Here is a 19,969-nt window from a genome sequence, read left to right on the forward strand (position 1 = left end):
TCAATAACACAGTAGAAAACAAAGAAAGAGTCTATTTACATTGTGTGCAAAAGGCATGAGGGGGTAGGCGAATATTACAATTTAGCAGATTAACACTGGAGTGATAATTGATCAGATGGTCATGTGCAGGTAGAGATACTGGTGTGCAAAAGAGCAGAAAAGTAAATACATAAAAACAGTATGGGGATGAGGTAGGTAAATTGGGTGGGCTATTTACAGATGGACTATGTACAGCGGCAGCAATCGGTTAGCTGCTCAGATAGCAGATGTTTAAAGTTGGTGAGGGAGATAAAAGTCTCCAACTTCAGCGATTTTGCAATTCGTTCCAGTCACAGGCAGCAGAGAACTAGAAGGAAAGGTGGCCAAATGAGGTGTTGGGTTTAAGGATGATCAGTGAGATACACCTGCTCGAGCGCGTGCTACGGGTGGGTGTTGCCATCGTGACCAGTGAACTGAGGTAAGGCAGAGCTTTACCTAGCATGGACTTGTAGATGACCTGGAGCCAGTGGGTCTGGCGACGAATATGTAGCGAGGGCCAGCCGACTAGAGCTTACAGGTCGCAGTGGTGGGTGGTATAAGGTGCTTTAGTAACAAAACGGATGGCTCTGTGATAAATTGCATCCAGTTTGCTGAGTAGGGTATTGGAAGCTATTTTGTAGATGACATTGCCGAAGACGAGGATCGGTAGGATAGTCAGTTTTACTAGGGTAAGTTGGCGGCGTGAGTGAAGGAGGCTTTGTTGCGAAATAGAAAGCTGACTCTAGATTGGAGATGTTTGATATGAGTTTACAGTCTAGCCAGAGGAGAGGAGAGTTTACAGTCTAGCCAGACACCTAGGTACTTATAGATGTCCACATATTCTAGGTCGGAACCATCCAGGGTGGTGAAGCTAGTCGGGCGTGCGGGTGCAGGCAGCGAACGGTTGAAAAGCATGCAGTTGGAGGCCACGGAAAGAGTGTTGTAAGGCATTGAAGCACGTTTGGAGGATAGATAGCACAGTGTCCAAGGAAGGGCCAGAAGTATACAGAATGGTGTCATCTGCGTAGAGGTGGATCAGGGAATCGCCCGCAGCAAGAGCAACATCATTGATATATACAGAGAAAAGAGTCAGCCTGAGAATTGACCCTTGTGGCACCCCCATAGAGACTGCCAGAGGACCGGACAAAATGCCCTCCGATTTGACACACTGAACTCTCTCTGCAAAGTAGTTGGTGAACCAGGCAAGGCAGTCATCAGAAAAACCGAGGCTACTGAGTCTGCCGATAAGAATATGGTGCTTGACAGAGTCGAAAACCTTGGCCAGGTCGATGAAGACGGCTGCACAGTACTGTCTTTTATCGATGGCGGTTATGATATCGTTTAGTACCTTGAGCGTGGCTCAGGGTCACCCGTGTCCTACTCGGAACCCAGACCGCACAGCGGAGAAGGTACGGTTGGATTCGAGACAGTCAGTGATCTGTTTGTTGACTTGGCTTTTGAAGACCATAGATAGGCAGGGCAGGATGGATATAGGTCTGTAACAGTTTGGGTCCAGGGTGTCTCCCCCCTTGAAAAGGGGGATGACCGCGGCAGCTTTCCACATGCAAAAACACAATTAAAAACATTATATTCTGAAATCACCCTGCAATAGATGATGCTTGGAAATATGATACAGTATATGGTTCTACTGTACAGTATGTAGAACCCTTCTTGCCTTCCAAATAATCGTCAAAGAACCCTTTCTTCCAATTACAGTTCTTAGGATGTTATAGAACCCTATCCCACTGCAAAGAACCCTTTCAGAACTCTTTTTTATAAGAGTGTAGATGAAACCTATTGGGAATGAAACAAAAACGATTTGACAATAATCTCTTGGCAGGAGTGTTAGAGAGGGTGGGAGGGGGAGGGAGAGCGGGACGGTGGGAGGTGGATGATATCTCTATAAGAGGAGCTGAAGGGGAGAGAGAGAGAGAGAGAGCGAGAGAGAGAGGTATAGAGAGAGAGAGAGAGAGAGAGAGAGAGAGAGAGAGAGAGAGAGAGAGAGAGAAATAAAAAATAAAGGAGAATGGTACTGCACTAATTTGTCATCAGACTCGGGCCATGACATCTAGGCTATTACAGCACTGGTGTTTTGTCATCACAACAGAATAGTACAGCAGCAGCTAGAACTGGGACCTGCAGACATATTCTGAAACATGGCACATGAGATGGAGAGTGTGAATATGTGACTGGTTGGTTGTGTGACTGTGTGTGTGTGTGTGTGCGTGTGTGTGTGCGCACTATGCCCAGGCACATGTCATCAATCAGAGTTGCTAAGGCAACTTGCTACTGCTTGATCACTGCTCATATGTCATATGTCATCATCCTGCAACCAATGCCTACAGATCAAGGCCTATATGTCAGCTTCCTGCGACCATTGCCTACAGAACAGAGGTCATATGTCATCCTGCGACCATTGCCTACAGAACAGAGGTCATATGTCATCCTGGGACCACTGCATTCAGAACAGAGCTCACATGTCATCATCCTGGGACCATTGCCTACAGAACAGAGGTCATATGTCATCCTGGGACCACTGCCTACAGAACAGAGCTCACGTCATCATCCTGGGACCACAGCCAACAGAACAGAGCTCACATGTCATCATCCTGGGACCACTGCCTACAGAACAGAGCTCACATGTCATCATCCTGCGACCATTGCCTACAGAACAGAGGTCATATGTCATCCTGGGACCACTGCATTCAGAACAGAGCTCACATGTCATCATCCTGGGACCATTGCCTACAGAACAGAGGTCATATGTCATCCTGGGACCACTGCCTACAGAACAGAGCTCACGTCATCATCCTGGGACCACAGCCAACAGAACAGAGCTCACATGTCATCATCCTGGGACCACTGCCTACAGAACAGAGGTCATATGTCATTCTGCGACCATTGCCTACAGAACAGAGGTCATATGTCATCCTGGGACCACTGCATTCAGAACAGAGTTCACATGTCATCATCCTGGGACCATTGCCTACAGAACAGAGGTCATATGTAATCCTGGGACCACTTCCCACAGAACAGAGCTCACATGTCATCATCCTGGGACCACAGCCAACAGAACAGAGCTCACATGTCATCATCCTGGGACCACTGCCTACAGCATAGGGCTCATATTTCATGAACCTCAGACAACTGCTAACATACAGAGCAGAGCCAGGCTGAACTGTCCTGAGTGGAGGCTTATGTTTACATGTTATCCAACAGACAAATCAAGATGCTGCAGAGAGGTTGTCACTCTGCTCGAAGGTCACAACATGGTACTATTGCCTACAGTAGGGCTATAACAAGACCTACCCACATGAAAAAGTACTATAGTATATGCTATGCTAGGTATACTATAGTATTCACTGTAGCGTTTTTGTGGATTTTACTGTAGCATTCATTGTAGTGATTTTGCGGAATACAGTATTTGCTGTAGTGTACTGTAGTATTTACAGTTTACTATAGTATAAATGGGTCTTTCTATAAACTAGGGTAACAGTGAGTATTTCCTAAGCTGGACAGTATGCGAATGCAAAATCGAATGCTTCTAATCGAAAGAGTCCCCTTTCCTTGATATTTAATACCTAAATCGAAACTGTCATTAACGTGGTTCTTCAATAATTAAGCATAATACTTGTTGGATGCGCATTTAGTGTCCACCTGCTTAGTTACGCCATGATATTTTCACACATCCTCACCCAGGAAGGAATTTTCTGAATGGCAGTCAAGTGACGGACAGCATTTGTGACAGCACATGCAATACAACAACAGCCCAAGTGCTAGGAAAAAGGTGTTCGCGAGGAATGTCCAGAATATGTTGGCGTCTTATTCGTTATGCCGGCGAAGCGAGTTGTGCCTGGATCCATGTTGGATCTAATATCCTTGGCGAATTGAATCGTTAGATTCGTTAGATGTTTTTGTGGACACAGTCAACTGTGCACAATTGTATAGGAGAGAAGCAACACCTAACGCTATTCCTATTAATTATTCTGTATTTAATGACAAAAAATGACATGGCCTAGTGGGCTTATTCACACTCTGATCTGTTAATGATATAACATGACTAATCCATTTTGTTTTCCATGTTACACCTGTCATTTTAATGAACACAAGGGGCTTGAAGCAGCCTACTTGAATTTGGAGCTCAGAAATGCAAGTGCTGGAATAGTCATACCTTGACAATCAGACATTTCCTCAATTTGGTGCTTGAAAGGTCCTTGTAATTATTGTAACCAATGTAGAAGTTCTCCTGCTCCCTCCCTACTTATCTGTGATTTCGTTTTTTGAGAGAGACGTGGCCATTTTCATTTGTTTGCCGCAGCTAGAATTGAAGGGTGTTGTGCTACTCTGTTGCAGTAAAAGCATGTGCGGTTATTATGAAGATGACAACATCTAATGCTGGCTTCAACTTGGCTTTCCATACAAATCCTTCCATTAAAAAAGGAACCTGGTGCTTGATCACTTTCTCATTATAAAAACAGTGATGGTTAGATTCAAATAGTGAGATTAATGCTGTCGCTATTCATAGCTTTATTATGTGTGCCTGCGTCAGTCACATAGGCTACAGAAAAATCTCCACGCATTAAATGTATTTGTCAGACAATATTCTCACATATTTTAGAATGTAATAATAATTATAATATCAATGCATTGGCACTGCCCAAGAAATCATTATTGTTGTAGTGGTAATGGCCTACTTGATGGACACTTTTTGCATGCTTTTGGGGAGAGGGGTTCTATATCAGGCCCTACATCTACAATTATATCAACTATACAATTGCATAACATTGATGTCCTTGAAAATTATCTGTATGAACCCTGCTTAAAGGATGTATACTCCTTGTCCTATGTTGTTGTGTAGGTGGAGTTATGAGACATGCATGTATTCACTTTTATTCCGCGAAGTACACAGGTAGAACTGCATGAAAATCCTTTTCTATTTTTGTTTCAAATCATTTTGAAATGTTGATCCCAATGTCACACATTGGCACCATTATTTATAGAAAGACCCAAAATACTGTAGTAAAAAAAGAGTAGTATATACTATTGTATATACTATATTACTGTAGTATGCTGTAGTATTTACTGCAGTTTTTTTGTGGACTGTAGTATACTGTAGTATCCTGTAGTTTACTGTAGTGTTTTTTCGCACTATAGTATGGTATACAGCAGCATTTACTGTAGTGTTTTTGGGGACATTACTGTAATATTATCTCTGTTTTTCGCCGTCCAAAGGAAGAAATAGAGGCAGCGGAAGTGGAAAGGCGATATTACGAGTAGAAATACAAACGAGGCAAGCACGAGAGGCAGCGAGTGGGGAGCGTGTGACTGGTCAGGCGCCGCATTATGCAGAGATGCGCACAGTGTCTCCAGTTCGCATTCATAGCCCAGTGTGCTCTATTCCAGCTCCTCACATTTGCCGGGCTAGAATGGGCATCCAGCCAGGATGGATGGTGCCGGCTCAGCGCTCCTGGCCTCCAGTACACCTCCTTGGACCAGGATATCCTGTGCCGGCTCTACGTACTGTGTCTCTGGTGCGTCTGCACAGCCCAGTGCGTCCTGTGCTAGCGCCCCGCACTTGCCGGGCTCAAGTGAGCATCCAGCCAAGACGCATTGTGCCAGCTCTACGCTCCAGATCTCCAGTGCGCATCCACAGGCCAGTACGTCCTGTGCCTCGCCCTGAGGTGCGTGTCCCCAGCCCGGTACCACCAGTGCCGGCACCACGCACCAGGCCTCCAGTGCGCCTCCACAGTCCAGTAAGTCCTGTGTCTCCTCCCCGCACGTTTCACGTTCCCCAACATTTCACAGTCCAGAACCTCCGGCGACGGGCCACAGTCCGGAACCTCCGACGACGGGCCATAGTCCGGAACCTCCGACGACGGGCCACAGTCCGGAACCTCCGACGACGGGCCACAGTCCGGAGCCTCCGGCGACGGGCCACAGTCCGGAACCTCCGACGACGGGCCACAGTCCGGAGCCTCCGGCGACGAGCCACAGTCCGGTACCTCCAGCGACGGGCCACAGTCCGGAACCTCCGACGACGGGCCACAGTCCGGAACCTCCGGCGACGGGCCACAGTCCGGAGCCTCTGGCGACGGGCCACAGTCCGGAACCTCCGGCGACGGGCCACAGTCCGGAACCTCCGGCGACGGGCCACAGTCAGGAGCCTCCAGAGACGGTCCCCAGCCCGTGGTCTCCAGCGACGATACCCAGCCCGTGGTCTCCAGCGACGGTCCCCAGCCCAGGGTCCCCAGCCTGGGGTCCGCACCCTTGTGGGGTGGGGGTGGGGTACTGTCACGCTCTGACCTTTTAATATCTCTGTTTTCTTTCTATATTGGTTAGGTCAGGGTGTGACGAGGGTGGGTATGCTAGATTTGATAGCGTAAAAATGTAGTGTTTTTGCAAACTGTAGTGTTTTTGCTGACATTTCTGTGGTATTTACTACAGTGTTTTTCGTGTGGATAACACTGTAGTATTTACTATAATATTCTACAGTATACTACAAAATTATATAGCAAGTACTGCACATTATGGGGCTGCAAGTAGCCTAGTGGTTAGAACGTGGGACTAGTAACCAAAAGGTTGCAAGATCGAATAACCGAGCTGACAAGGTAAAAATATGTCTTTCTGCCACTGAACAAGGCAGTTAACCCACCGTTCCTAGGCCGTAATTGAAATTTGTTCTTAACTGACTTGCTTAGTTAAATAAAAAATGATCAAGGGGTACTATAGTATTCTACAAGCTGTAGTATTGTTTATGTGTGTAGTAACACCATAGAAATATAATCAAATTGTGTGTGTCTCCAGAATTAGAAATAGAGTTGTACTTCCATTGTCACTGTGCTCACAGCTGATACCACCTGGCACACATGGGACTATACTACATGCTATACTATAATAAGTAAGTTAAGTAATTTAAGTTATGTTCGAATCCAGACTTTGTATTGCCAGGTTAACTAAACTGGCACATACACTGTACATAGATATCCAGTATAAGGCCTGGTAACAAGCATAGGAGGACTGCAGAATTAGGATGTGAGTTGATGTAACCCCACATCGATACACTTCTTTAATTTCTGCCAGACATATGTTATAAATATACACACAGTGCTTTCTGCCAGTGCCCCATTAGATGGCTTTAGGAAGAAAGGACTGGGATAAATGGGGACCCTCTCTGACTCTCTTCCACTGGGATACTTCATAGCAACTACAGGCCTTATTCATCACTGCCAACTGCCAACCCACTCCAGCCTTGATCGCAGTGCCAGAAAACCACAGAAGACTGGGGTAGGATTTCTGTGGAAATGTTGGCATGGAGGTGTATGAGAGAGTGTTGAATTTGGTCAACCAAAAAAGTAATTGCTAATTTGCTACGTGAAGATGATTTGATCTAATAGAAGTTCCATGATGATTAGGTTATGCACTGATGTAAATGGACGCAAGTGGCATTTTGGCAACTTTTCATAGAGATTGATAGATGACTCCTAATGTATAACTATTTTAGCATAGAGGGCAACTACCGCTCAGCCCAGTCAAAGTTCTTCTCTGTCCCAGCACTCCAATTGCGGAACAAGTCAGGACAGAGGAGTCCCTGCCCATATTCCGAAAATGTTTGAAAACTCTACCTTTTTGAAGAGTATCTTATAAAACAACTCTCACGGCGCTCCCGACACACCCCATTCCATTGGTAGAGTGGTCACTTGAATATCTTGTAAATATAATAGACAATCTTGAGGGATGGCACCACAACGTTGCTGATAAATGCCTTGATCTAACCCCAGAAAATCCCAAAAGACGGGAGGATTTGTGTTCCCCCATGTGGCGTGGAGGACTGACAGGACTAGGTGTACAGTCCAAATCGCACCCTTTTACCTATTCCCTTCTCTCGTCAAAAGTAATGCAGTATATAGGGAATAGGGTGCCATTTGGGAAACAGCCTATCAGACTGCAAGGAGGGCACCGGGCCTAGATGTCTCTCTTTGTCTTCTCAGTAGCTCTATGTTTGCGTCCCAAATGGCACCCTATTCCCTATATTGTGCCTTACTTTTGATCAGAACCCTATGGGAATAGGGTACCATTTGGGATGCGCATCCATGTATCACCTCAGAGGCACTCCTCTAACGAAGACATGCATGCCCCTTAACGAGATAGAACCCCTTAATGAGCTCTAGCTCCTAACGAGCTCCTAGCGCTAACGAGGTAGAGTCGGAGCGTGGACATGTGGTCTACACCCTGACTGCTTATTAAGACTCTGTCGCCTCAGAACTTATCTGTTAGGTTCCGTGAGGACGAGATGCTTGGTTGGAGGTGAGGAGAGAAGTAGGTAAGAAATGTAGGGGGAGCAGAAGGGAAGAAATGTAGGACACCACACAAGGAACAGGAGGAGGGGAAAACTACTGAAAAGAGAGAGAGAGAGAGAGAGAGAGAGAGATGGGGTAAACGTCAGAGAGGAGAAAGAGACAAGTACAAAAGAGAAAGGGTAGATAAATGACTTATTTGGAAATTGAAAGATACATGAAGGGAACCTTTTATTGCACTTCTTGGAAGATTTACTTCTCGAGAGTGGACCTTATTCCTTGGTGTCTGCTGATGTCAGCATCCCCATTAAGCACCCACTGTAATATTTAGCAGAACATAACAGAATGGGAACATGGAAACACCTCCCACCTCCCTACCAGCGTGTTCCAGCATGTATGACTACTGAATACCTTCTATTTGCTTTATATAATATTATAATAATATATCATATAATATTATTGCGAGGCATCTTTTGAAACTACAGAGAACAATTCAATCTTGAATAGTCTGATCCTGATATGACAGGAACGGCTTTCTCAGCGTCTCTCTCTTTTGATTGTAGTGCATAAGTACAGTATACCATTTGTGTTCAAATATTCAATTTAAAACCCTTGCTTTAGGTTCTGCAAACAGAATTGTCTTGGCAGGAGACCCCCTCTGAGGTATGACAGTGAGGAGTACGGAGTGTTGGGACGGATTGGGAACTGACTTAGAACTCTCCTTGCTTCCTAAACTCTTAGCAGAATATCTCCTCCCCACCCCCTGAGGTATGTCAGTAAAGGCTATGGAGTGTTGAGTGCTGGGCTTCGTCCCAAATGGCACTCAATTCCATTTATAGTGCACTCTGGTCATTAACTATTTAGGAAATAGGGTGCCATTTTGGGACTCATCCCCGGAACTGGTCATGGAAATTCACCTGGCAGAGCTGCATGAAACCTGGGGAGACTCCCACACAGACGAGAAGGGGCTCTGGTGGGGTACAGTGGGGTGTGTGTGTGTGTGTGTGTGTGTGTGTGTGTGTGTGTGTGTGTGTGAGTGTGTGTGTGGGGGGGGTCAGGATTAGGAGAACGAGTGTCTGTTTAAAGGGGTACTCCAGGATTTTGGCAATAAGGCCAGTTATCTACTTCCCTAGAGTCAGATGACCTTCTGGATACCATTTGTACAGTATGTCTTTGTGTCCAGTGTTAGAGGTAGTTTTGCGAGCCAAAGTTAATTAGAGTTAGCGCAGTGACTGAAAGTCTATGAGTATCTACTAGCATGCAACAGTCCCTTAGAGATTATTAAAATAAAGAAAAGTGTGTCTGGTAGGGCAAGGGCCTGTCCCCAGTGATGTACTGTACACTCCACACTCCCTTCCCTGAGAATAGTGCACAGTGTTTGATGTGATGCCCACTCCCTAACCTGAGAGTATTGCACAGCGTTTGATGTGATGCCCACTCCTCTACCCTGAGAATAAGCACAGCGTGTTGGTGTTTACCTCTTTCAGACAACCCATAAAGTTGTTGCTAACAGGTGATCCAGGGAGGTCAGCCGTGCTAGGACTCCCGCCAACATAGAAAAAGTCGTCGGAGCCTAGCATGGTGTAGTCTTCTTGAGTATACCCTGTGGTGGTCAGTATCCCATCCACGGATATAGTTACCTAGACAACAAAGCACAGGGAAAGGACACGCTATTCTCAGATAGCCTATCAGAGCTCTCAGTCCAGCGGCTTTCTGCCTCTGATATATAGTCTCTGAGTCTGTGATAGTATTGTTTTTCCTCTATAGATTTTTGGTAAAGATTATAGAAACCCATTTTCATGTCTGTTTTTTATTTTTTTTCTTGTTTTTTTGTTTATTTTGTCCAGTTTAGGATTAGTAGTTTGAGATGTAGACTGCTAGCCCCCCAAGGAATTGATAAAGCTAGTTAGCTAGGAAGTTAGTTAGTTGCCCCAGACTAAGTGTGTTAGTAAGTTAGCCCCTACTGCAACTCAAAAGGAATTTCAGCAGACACAAAAATGGTGTTAGTAGAATGTTATCTAGGTTAGTTTCGCTAGGGTTACATATTAGTAAAAGTTAATAAGCAGTTTGTTTTCTAATAAAAAGAAAAGAACAGAGTGCAAGTGGGTTAGATATAGAAAGCAGCAAGCAAGTAGAAGCCACAACCACAGGTTTAGCGTTTAGCGTAATACACAGAAATGAGTTTTTTCAGAAAGACAAAAGTAAGGTGTTTTTGTCTTTTCTTTTTGCATGTGAGCACACAAAAAGACATGTTCCCCAAGATGGTGTTAGTTAATAGGTTAAGGAAAAATTGCTTTGGTCCGACACTTTGCGCTTGTGTCGGATGTATGCAGAAGCGCATGATTGGTGGATCGTGCAAAAAAAATTAAAAGCACCAATGACAACGACAGCTGGACTGGACGAGTGGTCGGGAAGTGTGAGCATGTGCAGCGTTCAGCGCAGCATTCAGAATGCATGCCATGCAGAGTGAATGGGAAATAGAACACTGGCTGAGCCAATGAGCATCAGGCCAGCCAGGCAGGAGTCAGACATGGGTCCTCCTTTGTTAACCACTGCTTGATGCAAAAGGCTCGAAACGATGCTCCTAAAAACGTGATTGGACAGGAGACAGGAAGTAAAAATAACAGGAAGTGGTGAAAACCAACCAACGGATGAAAATATAGAAAAAATAAAAAGGTCAAAAGGTAAGCAGAAAGAGTACCAACCGCAGTTCCCCCTTTTTTTGTTAATGACGTCTACAGTAAGAAAAGATAGAAAAGAAACACAAGGCAAACCCAAACTAAGAAACAATTAGAATGATATCTACCGAACAATGGAGTTTGTTTACCATAGCGTGTCCAATGCCTGAGTGCTTTGTGGAAAAGGGGGGAGAAAGGAAATTAAAAACTGTCAACAGAATAACGATAGTTACTCCAAAAAGAGATGATGGTTAACTACCAAAAGTTAGTACATTGCTGCGTTTGTTGTTGTTGTTGTTGTTGTTGTTGTTGTTAATAAACATTAAAAAAAGAGATTGGTTAGTAGTATGACACATTCCATGAATGACATGTTAGTTGTTGTTTTTCAAAGCATGTTAGTAACATAGAGTAAAAAAGGGCAAAATAAGTAATTTTTACAAGATAAAAAGCAGACTAAGAAAGACTAGCGAAAATGCCTCCACAAGTGGAAGTGAGCTAGCCAGCGTTGGATCGATTGGTGACTCCCTAGACCGGACTCGTAGACCGGACTGCCTGGGTAGGCATCAACAACCCCAACCCCCACCCCTCTGACACGGTATGATTGACAGACATCAAATGGTTCATAAGAGAGAATGCCTAAAGCGCATCAGTCGACCCTCTTTAACGAAAGTCTTTCAGATCTTTGGGTTAATTTGATACATTCTTTCATTATTAGGACCAGTTTAGGACCATGTTCATGATTTTCAAGACCTGTTACAGACCAAGATTCCGACCGATCCCATCCGTTGGGACGTCGGTGGTCAGGAAATCATCTTACATTACTTTACCTCCATTTGGGTCTTATTGATGGACTTTAGGATCACTTTACTGTAATGAAACAAAGCAAAGACCCTGACACAGAATGAGAAGGAGAATGGAGATTGGATTCCCCCGTTGAGCATGCACTTTCATTATGCATTCTTAATGTTATCACAATTAAATCAAATTTTAACATTGCTGAAATCATCTCAATATTTATATATATATATATATTTTTAAAACTTTTTGTCAGTGTGGCGTTTCAAAACAAACAATCCCCTACTATCCGAGCAGGAACACATCTAGAGAGAGCTAGTGTGTTGGTAGAATGCCATACGAGAGATCCTCAATAAAACCAGTATCTTCTATACTTCCAACTCTATGTCATAAAGCAAACTGTGTCGTTTGTAAACTGTGTTGCTTTTATTTGTCTTAATTTTGCGTTTATTCTATTTTTTGGGGGGTGTAACAGTTGAGCGTGTGTTGAGCAGCCAAAGACCCAGAGGTCCCCAACAAAAAGGCTGATCCTCGAAAAGTAAATACATATGTTCATTGTGGTCACAACTACAGTATAGAGGAATGGATGACTCAGAGATCAGCAACTCTGAACAAAGTGACACTCGGGAAGCTATGTAGTTTTTCACATGATCTTTCCTCTATTGATGCCTTTCCTCACTGGTCTAGATGTGTCCCTGCTCAAATGCAGCACCGCGTTCTTCATGTCTTACTACAGATCAAATCATTATTACCATCAATCCAAATACTTATTCCAAAATGGGTCAAATTTATTTGATTGTAATAATCAAATTCAATCAAATTGGGCTCATCTAAATGTGTTTACTACTAATTCTCCATCGCAGTCACCCATTTTACTGTTACCTGACGTAGATTCCTTGTAACTTTGACATCATGCCAATCATTGTCATTGAATTTCCCATTGACAGGCTCCACCAGAGCTTCAAAGGCCCCAGACCCCAAATTAATGACCAGCGATACAGCTCCGTTTTTCAGGGCCAGGTTGACGTAGTCTGCAGACTTCCCCGTGTGAAGCATCAGACCGTTCCTCTGTAACGTCTTGAAGGACAGGGTGATCTCGTCGCTGCTGCTCTGGATCGGGTTCAAGGACAGGTCGTAGCAGAAGAACTCGGATCCCTTGAAGGTCGCCACGTAGTCTTCTTTTCCTATAAGAGGACACAAAGATAAAGAGGGATTAGGTTTTACATAGAGGAAGGGAGGGAAGAAGAGCAACTCCTACATTCCATATAACTCGGCCTGCTTAGCTGTCCACCTAGCTGTTCAGAAGGTATAGGAAGATTTTAAAAAGTTAAGGTTATAACAGTTCACATTCAGTTTGGACTTGACTTGGGGTGATAAGATGGGACGATATGGACATTTACAAAAACTGCTCTCCTGTACAGAACTTAACTGTGTACTTTTATTTGGTCCTCCAATGGGCTGCATTACTGAAAACCATTAAAAACCTTGTGACCTGGTAACCATGGTGCCCCAAAAAGCAACAGGAAGCCTTGTCTCAAATCCTTACCTGTATCTCAGGTAGTGAGGACAAAGTAGTGTGGACAAGAAAGTGTACCAAGTTCAAGTTCACTGCGCATTATCATTTTTTATGAATTTGCTGGAATTGTTTTACGTTCCTCAAACTCAAACATGATTAAACCAATCCGAAGGCAAGGATTCTGTTACCAGAACCAATGGTTTGGTTTATGCTTCACACGTTGAAGAGGAAACCCTTCTAATGATACATCATAGTACAATACAATATGCTTCAATGATACATCTTAGTACAATACAATATGCTTCAATGATACATCGTAGTACAATACAAATATGCTCCAATGATACATCATAGTACAATACAAATATGCTCCAATGATACATCATAGTACAATACAAAATTCTCCAATGATACATCATAGTACAATACAATATGCTTCAATGATACATCATAGTACAATACAAATATGCTCCAATGATACATCATAGTAAAATACAAATATGCTCCAATGATACATCTTAGTACAATACAATATGCTTCATTGATACATCATAGTACAATACAATATGTTTCAATGATACATCATAGTACAATACAATATGCTTCAATGATACATCGTAGTACAATACAAATATGCTCCAATGATACATCATAGTACAATATAATATGCTTCAATGATACATCATAGTACAATACAATATGCTTCATTGATACATCATAGTACAATACAAATATGCTCCAATGATACATCTTAGTACAATACAATATGCTTCAATGATACATCATAGTACAATACAAATATGCTCCAATGATACATCTTAGTACAATACAATATGCTTCATTGATACATCATAGTACAATACAATATGTTTCAATGATACATCATAGTACAATACAATATGCTTCATTGATACATCATAGTACAATACAAATATGCTCCAATGATACATCTTAGTACAATACAATATGCTTCAATGATACATCATAGTACAATACAAATATGCTCCAATGATACATCTTAGTACAATACAATATGCTTCATTGATACATCATAGTGCAATACAATATGTTTCAATGATACATCATAGTAAAATACAATATGCTTCAATGATACATCATAGTACAATACAATATGCTTCAATGATACATCTTAGTACAATACAATATGCTTCAATGATACATCATAGTACAATACAATATGCTTCAATGATACATCATAGTACAATACAATATGCTTCAATGATACATCTTAGTACAATACAATATGCTTCAATGATACATCATAGTACAATACAAATATGCTCCAATGATACATCATAGTACAATACAATATGCTTCAATGATACATCATAGTACAATACAATATGCTTCAATGATACATCATAGTACAATACAATATGCTTCAATGATACATCTTAGTACAATACAATATGCTTCAATGATACATCATAGTACAATACAAATATGCTCCAATGATACATCATAGTACAATACAATATGCTTCAATGATACATCATAGTACAATACAAATATGTTTCAATGATACATCATAGTACAATACAATATGCTTCATTGATACATCATAGTACAATACAATATGTTTCAATGATACATCATAGTAAAATACAATATGCTTCAATGATACATCATAGTACAATACAAATATGTACCCTTGCTGCTCAAATGTAAAACCTGAAAAACCCATAATTCTATTCGTAAAAAAGCCTTCATTGTTTACATTATCTGGCTCTACTGTGTTTGTGAATGGAAATGAAGTAATTGTATAATGGAGGAGTATGTTTTCAGGGTATTACATTGTATTTATCCAGGCTTCTCTCTATTCATTAGCCTGAGTACAATTACACTTACTACAGAATGGGATGGAAGAGGGTGGGAGAGAGAAAGAGAGACAGAGACAGAGAGAAAAGAGAGAGGGGGGAGGAAGAGACAGAGAGAGATATTTCTGTTCTTTGTCGGATTCACCAAAGCTCCATAAAATCAGTCCAATTAATTTAGCTGCTACTCATTTTCAAGCCAATAAACCCATTTGAAAGCTGGCGGTTCACGGTTATGTTTTAGCCATAAAACATTACATTCTCAGAGACAAGAGATGAGACAAAAGAAGCCCCCATCCTTAATGGACCCCAGGAAGAACCTTAGTTGTTGCCAAGGTGTCAGCCAATGGGGATCCAAATAAAGTATAGTGCTCAACTCTTTGAAGGGGCAGTATTGTGGATAGCAAGCATCAGGCAGGGGAGGGACAATGGTAGGTCAACAAATAAAAAAACAAATAAAACAAGCTATTTAAGAAGTGATCTGGGACCAGATAACAAGCTATTAAAATAACCATCCGACAATAAACCAACCACAACACAAATGAACCACACTATTTATGTACATATTACACACATAAACTATATATACATAAGTATGTGGACACCCCTTCAAATTATTGGATTGGATTATTTCAGCCACACACGCTGTTGACAGATTATAAAAGAGCACACAGCCATGCAATCTCCATAGACAAACAATTGCAGGAGAATGGCCATACAGAAGAGCTCAGTGACTTTCAATGTGGCACTGTCATAGGATTCCACCATCCCAACAAGTCACTTTGTCAAATTTCTTCCCTACTAGAGCTTCCCCGGTCAACTGTAAGTGCTGTAATTGTGAAGTGGAAACGTCTAGGAAAAACAAAGGCTCAGCCACAAAGTGGTAGGCCACACTAGCTCACAGAACGGGACTGCCAAGTGCTGAAGCACAAATCGCACAACAATCTTCTGTCCTCGGTTGCAACACTCACTACCGAGTTCCGAACTGCCTCTGGAAGCAACGTCAGCAGAAGAACTGTTCGTCGGGAGCTTCATGAAATGGGTTTCCATGGCCGAGCAGCCGCACTTAAGTCTAACATCACCATGCGCAATGCCAAGTGTCGGCTGGAGTGTAATGTAATGAAATGTAAAACTCGGACTCCGGAACAATGGAAACGTGTTCTGTGGAGTGATTACGCTTCACCATCTGGCAGTCCGAATGAAAAATCTGGGATTTGCAGATGCCAGGAGAACTCTACCTGCCCGAATGCATAGCGCCTACTGTAAAGTTTGGTGGAGGAGGAATAAAGGTCTGGAGCTGGTTTTCATGGTTCGGGCTAGGCCCCTTAGATCCAGTGGAGGGAAATCTTAACGCCACAGCATACAATGACAATTTAGATAATTATGTGCTTCTAAGTTTGTAGCAACAGTTCGGGGAAGTAAATTTTCTGTTTCAGGATAAAAATGCCCCCATGCACAAGGTGAGGCCCATACAGAAGTGTTTTGTCGAGATCCGTGTGGAAGAACATGACTGGCCTGCACAGAGCCCTGACTTCAACCCCACTGAACACCTTTGGGATGAATTGGAAAGCCGACTGTGAGCCAGGCCTAATCACCCTAATGTCTAATCAGTGCCGACCTCACTAAGTCCCCGCAGCAATGTTCCAACATCTAGTTGAAAGTCTTCCCAGAAGACTGGATGATGTTATTGCAGCAATGTTCCAACATCTGTTATAGTAACAAGGGGGGTGTCACGACATCCGCCGAAGTTGGCTCTCCTGCCTGTTCGGGCGGTGCTCGGCGGTCGTCGTCACCGTCCTACTAGCTGCCACCGATCCCTTTTTAGTTTGTTTTGTCTTATTAGTTTCACCTGTGTTTCTGTTTGGTTTAATGAGCTCATCTATATTTAGTAGGTAGACCTGCCTTTGTTTTGTGCGGGATTGTCTTTATGTTACGTGTGTGCATTTTAGGTAGAGGTGGATTTTATTTTCTTAAACTTGGCACCCTGTGGTTTTTGGGTTGTGTCGTTGGATGTTGGATGCCTTAGTAAAAGCACTTAACCCCAGTGAAACTCTCTCTGCGTCTGATTCCTGCACCCACCTAGTCCCGCGTGACAGGGGGGACCAACTCAATATTGATGTCCATGATATTGGAATGAGATGTTTGACGAGCAGGTGTCCAAGCACCTGGTCATGTAGTCTATACTACACAGGTGCCCAAGCACAAATACATAGGCTACAGACAGACAGACACACTCACCCGCACACCCGCTCACCTGCCAGCACACACGAAGTGTCTCTCCGGAGCAATTTGTCAGGTCATCAATCCCTCTTTAAAGGTACTATACTACTATATTATACTGCACCTCTGAGAACACTGCAAGTGGCCGTAATTCAGCCTGACTGGATCACCTCTCCTCTGCTCTCTCTTTAAGCCTCTTTCTACCCCTGAGCCTCCATCCTCCATTAGTATGAGTGAGTGACAGTTGTCCTCCCCACACCCATCCACCTGCACACACACACACACACACACACACACACACACACACACACACACACACACACACTCACACACACACACATACACACACACACACACACACACACATACACACACACGCACACACTCACACATCCTTCTCCCCCCTGTCAGTCCTGGACAACTTATCAGCCCCATCACTCCATGACCATTCATCTCCCCCCTCTCTCGCTCTCTCCTCATGCATTCCTCCCTCTGCTGCCTTTGGCTCAGCCCTAACGATCAATACTGCTAAGCAGTGTGCTGTGCTCTGAAGCACTGTGACTGTGACTGTGAGTGTGTGTGTGTGTGTGTGTGTGTGTGTGTGTGTGTGTGTGTGTGTGTGTGTGTGTGTGTGTGTGTGTGTGTGTGTGTGTGTAATGTGAGGCCTACGTGTTCAGAGTGAGGTACAGTACAGCAAGGAGACCACTTGAGATCAAGCATTTGAAAGCACGCAAGTGTATGTGTTTAACAACATTCCTTACCCCGTGTGACATTACATTGTTGCTGCAGATCGGTTTGTGGAAATACAGCTTCATTGTTACATTCCTACTGTGAGATCTTTCAACAGTTGCTGAAGGGAGTCAAGGGAGTCATTTCTCTGAAACACACCAGTTGTCATTTAGGCACCTCTACATCTACTGTCAAACAGCAAACTGCTTATTTCGGTACCTGTTCAATACCCGGTGGTGCCCTCTGATCACTGTCACAGTCACACACCAATTAACGTGTCTATTGACTGCTGACTTCCTCCACACCTACCTCCATCCTTACTTTACCTACCCACCCTCCAGCAATACTTTACCTACCCACCCCTCCATCCTTACTTTACCTACCCACCCTCCATCCATACTTTACCTACCCACCCCTTCATCCATACTTTACCTACCCACCCCTCCATCAATACTTTACCTACCCACCCTCCACCAATACTTTACCTACCCACCCCTTCATCAATACTTTAACTACCCAACCTCCATCAATACTTTACCTACCCACCCCTTCATCCATACTTTACCTACCCACCCCTCCATCCATACTTTACCTACCCACCCCTCCATCAATACTTTACCTACCCACCCTCCACCAATACTTTACCTACCCACCCCTTCATCAATACTTTACCTACCCACCCTCCATCAATACTTTACCTACCCACCCCTCCATCGTTACTTTACCTACCCACCCTCCATCAATACTTTACCTACCCACCCCTCCATCCATACTTTATCTACCCACCCCTCCATCCATACTTTACCTACCCACCCCTCCAACCATACTTTACCTACCCACCCCTCCAACCATACTTTACCTACTCACCCCTCCAACCAAACTTTACCTACTCACCCCTCCATCCATACTTTACCTACCCACCCCTCCATCCATACTTTACCTACCCACCCCTCCATCCATACTTTACCTACCCACCCCTCCATCCATACTTTACCTACCCACCCCTCCATCCATACTTTACCTACCCACCCCTCCATCCATACTTTACCTACTCACCCCTCCATCCATACTTTACCTACTCACCCCTCCATCCATACTTTACCTACCTACCTACCTACCCACCCCTCCATCCTTACTTTACCTACCCACCCCTCCATCCTTACTTTACCTACCCACCCCTCCATCCATACATTACCTACCTACCCACCCCTCCATCCATACATTACCTACTCACCCCTCCATCCATACTTTACCTACTCACCCCTCCATCCATACTTTACCTACCTACCTACCTACCCACCCCTCCATCCATACTTTACCTACTCACCCCTCCATCCATACTTTACCTACTTACCCCTCCATCCATACTTTACCTACCTACCTACCTACCTACCCACCCCTTCATCCTTACCTTACCTACCCACCCCTCCATCCTTACCTTACCTACCCACCCCTCCATCCTTACCTTACCTACTCACCCCTCCATCCATACTTTACCTACCTACCTACCTACCCACCCTCCAACCATACTTTACCTACTCACCCCTCCAACCAAACTTTACCTACCCACCCCTCCATCCATACTTTACCTACCCACAGCTCCATCCATACATTACCTACCCACCCCTCAATCAAAAATTGACCTACCCACCCCTCCATCCTTACCTTACCTACCCATCCCTCCATCCTTACCTTACCTACTCACCCCTCCATCCATACTTTACCTACCTACCTACCTACCCACCCCTCCAACCATACTTTACCTACTCACCCCTCCAACCAAACTTTACCTACCCACCCCTCCATCCATACTTTACCTACCCACAGCTCCATCCATACATTACCTACCCACCCCTCAATCAAAAATTGACCTACCCACCCCTC

General features: G+C 43.8%; 1 protein-coding gene across 32 annotated transcripts in view; it reads right to left on the reverse strand.

Annotated features, from left to right (window-relative positions):
• The window catches only part of LOC110498787 (neurexin-1a), a 560,879-nt gene that overhangs the window by 358,663 nt on the left and 182,247 nt on the right, over positions 1 to 19,969 (reverse strand). For 18 of the 32 annotated variants that reach the window (XM_036956170.2, XM_090212985.1, XM_090212984.1 and 15 more), the window contains 2 exons: positions 12,668 to 12,969; positions 9,791 to 9,952 (listed from right to left, as the gene is read on the reverse strand). In XM_036956170.2, coding sequence (XP_036812065.1) covers positions 9,791 to 9,952; positions 12,668 to 12,969 — 464 coding nt within the window. Of the gene's footprint in view, positions 1 to 9,790; positions 9,953 to 11,139; positions 11,164 to 12,667; positions 12,970 to 19,969 lie in introns of all 32 variants that reach the window. The other 14 variants (XM_090212981.1, XM_090212979.1, XM_036956156.2 and 11 more) reach the window with 1 other exon arrangement.

Source organism: Oncorhynchus mykiss, chromosome 20, assembly GCF_057628025.1.
Source record: "Oncorhynchus mykiss isolate SJ-2025 chromosome 20, ASM5762802v1, whole genome shotgun sequence".
NCBI classification, from domain to species: domain Eukaryota; kingdom Metazoa; phylum Chordata; class Actinopteri; order Salmoniformes; family Salmonidae; genus Oncorhynchus; species Oncorhynchus mykiss.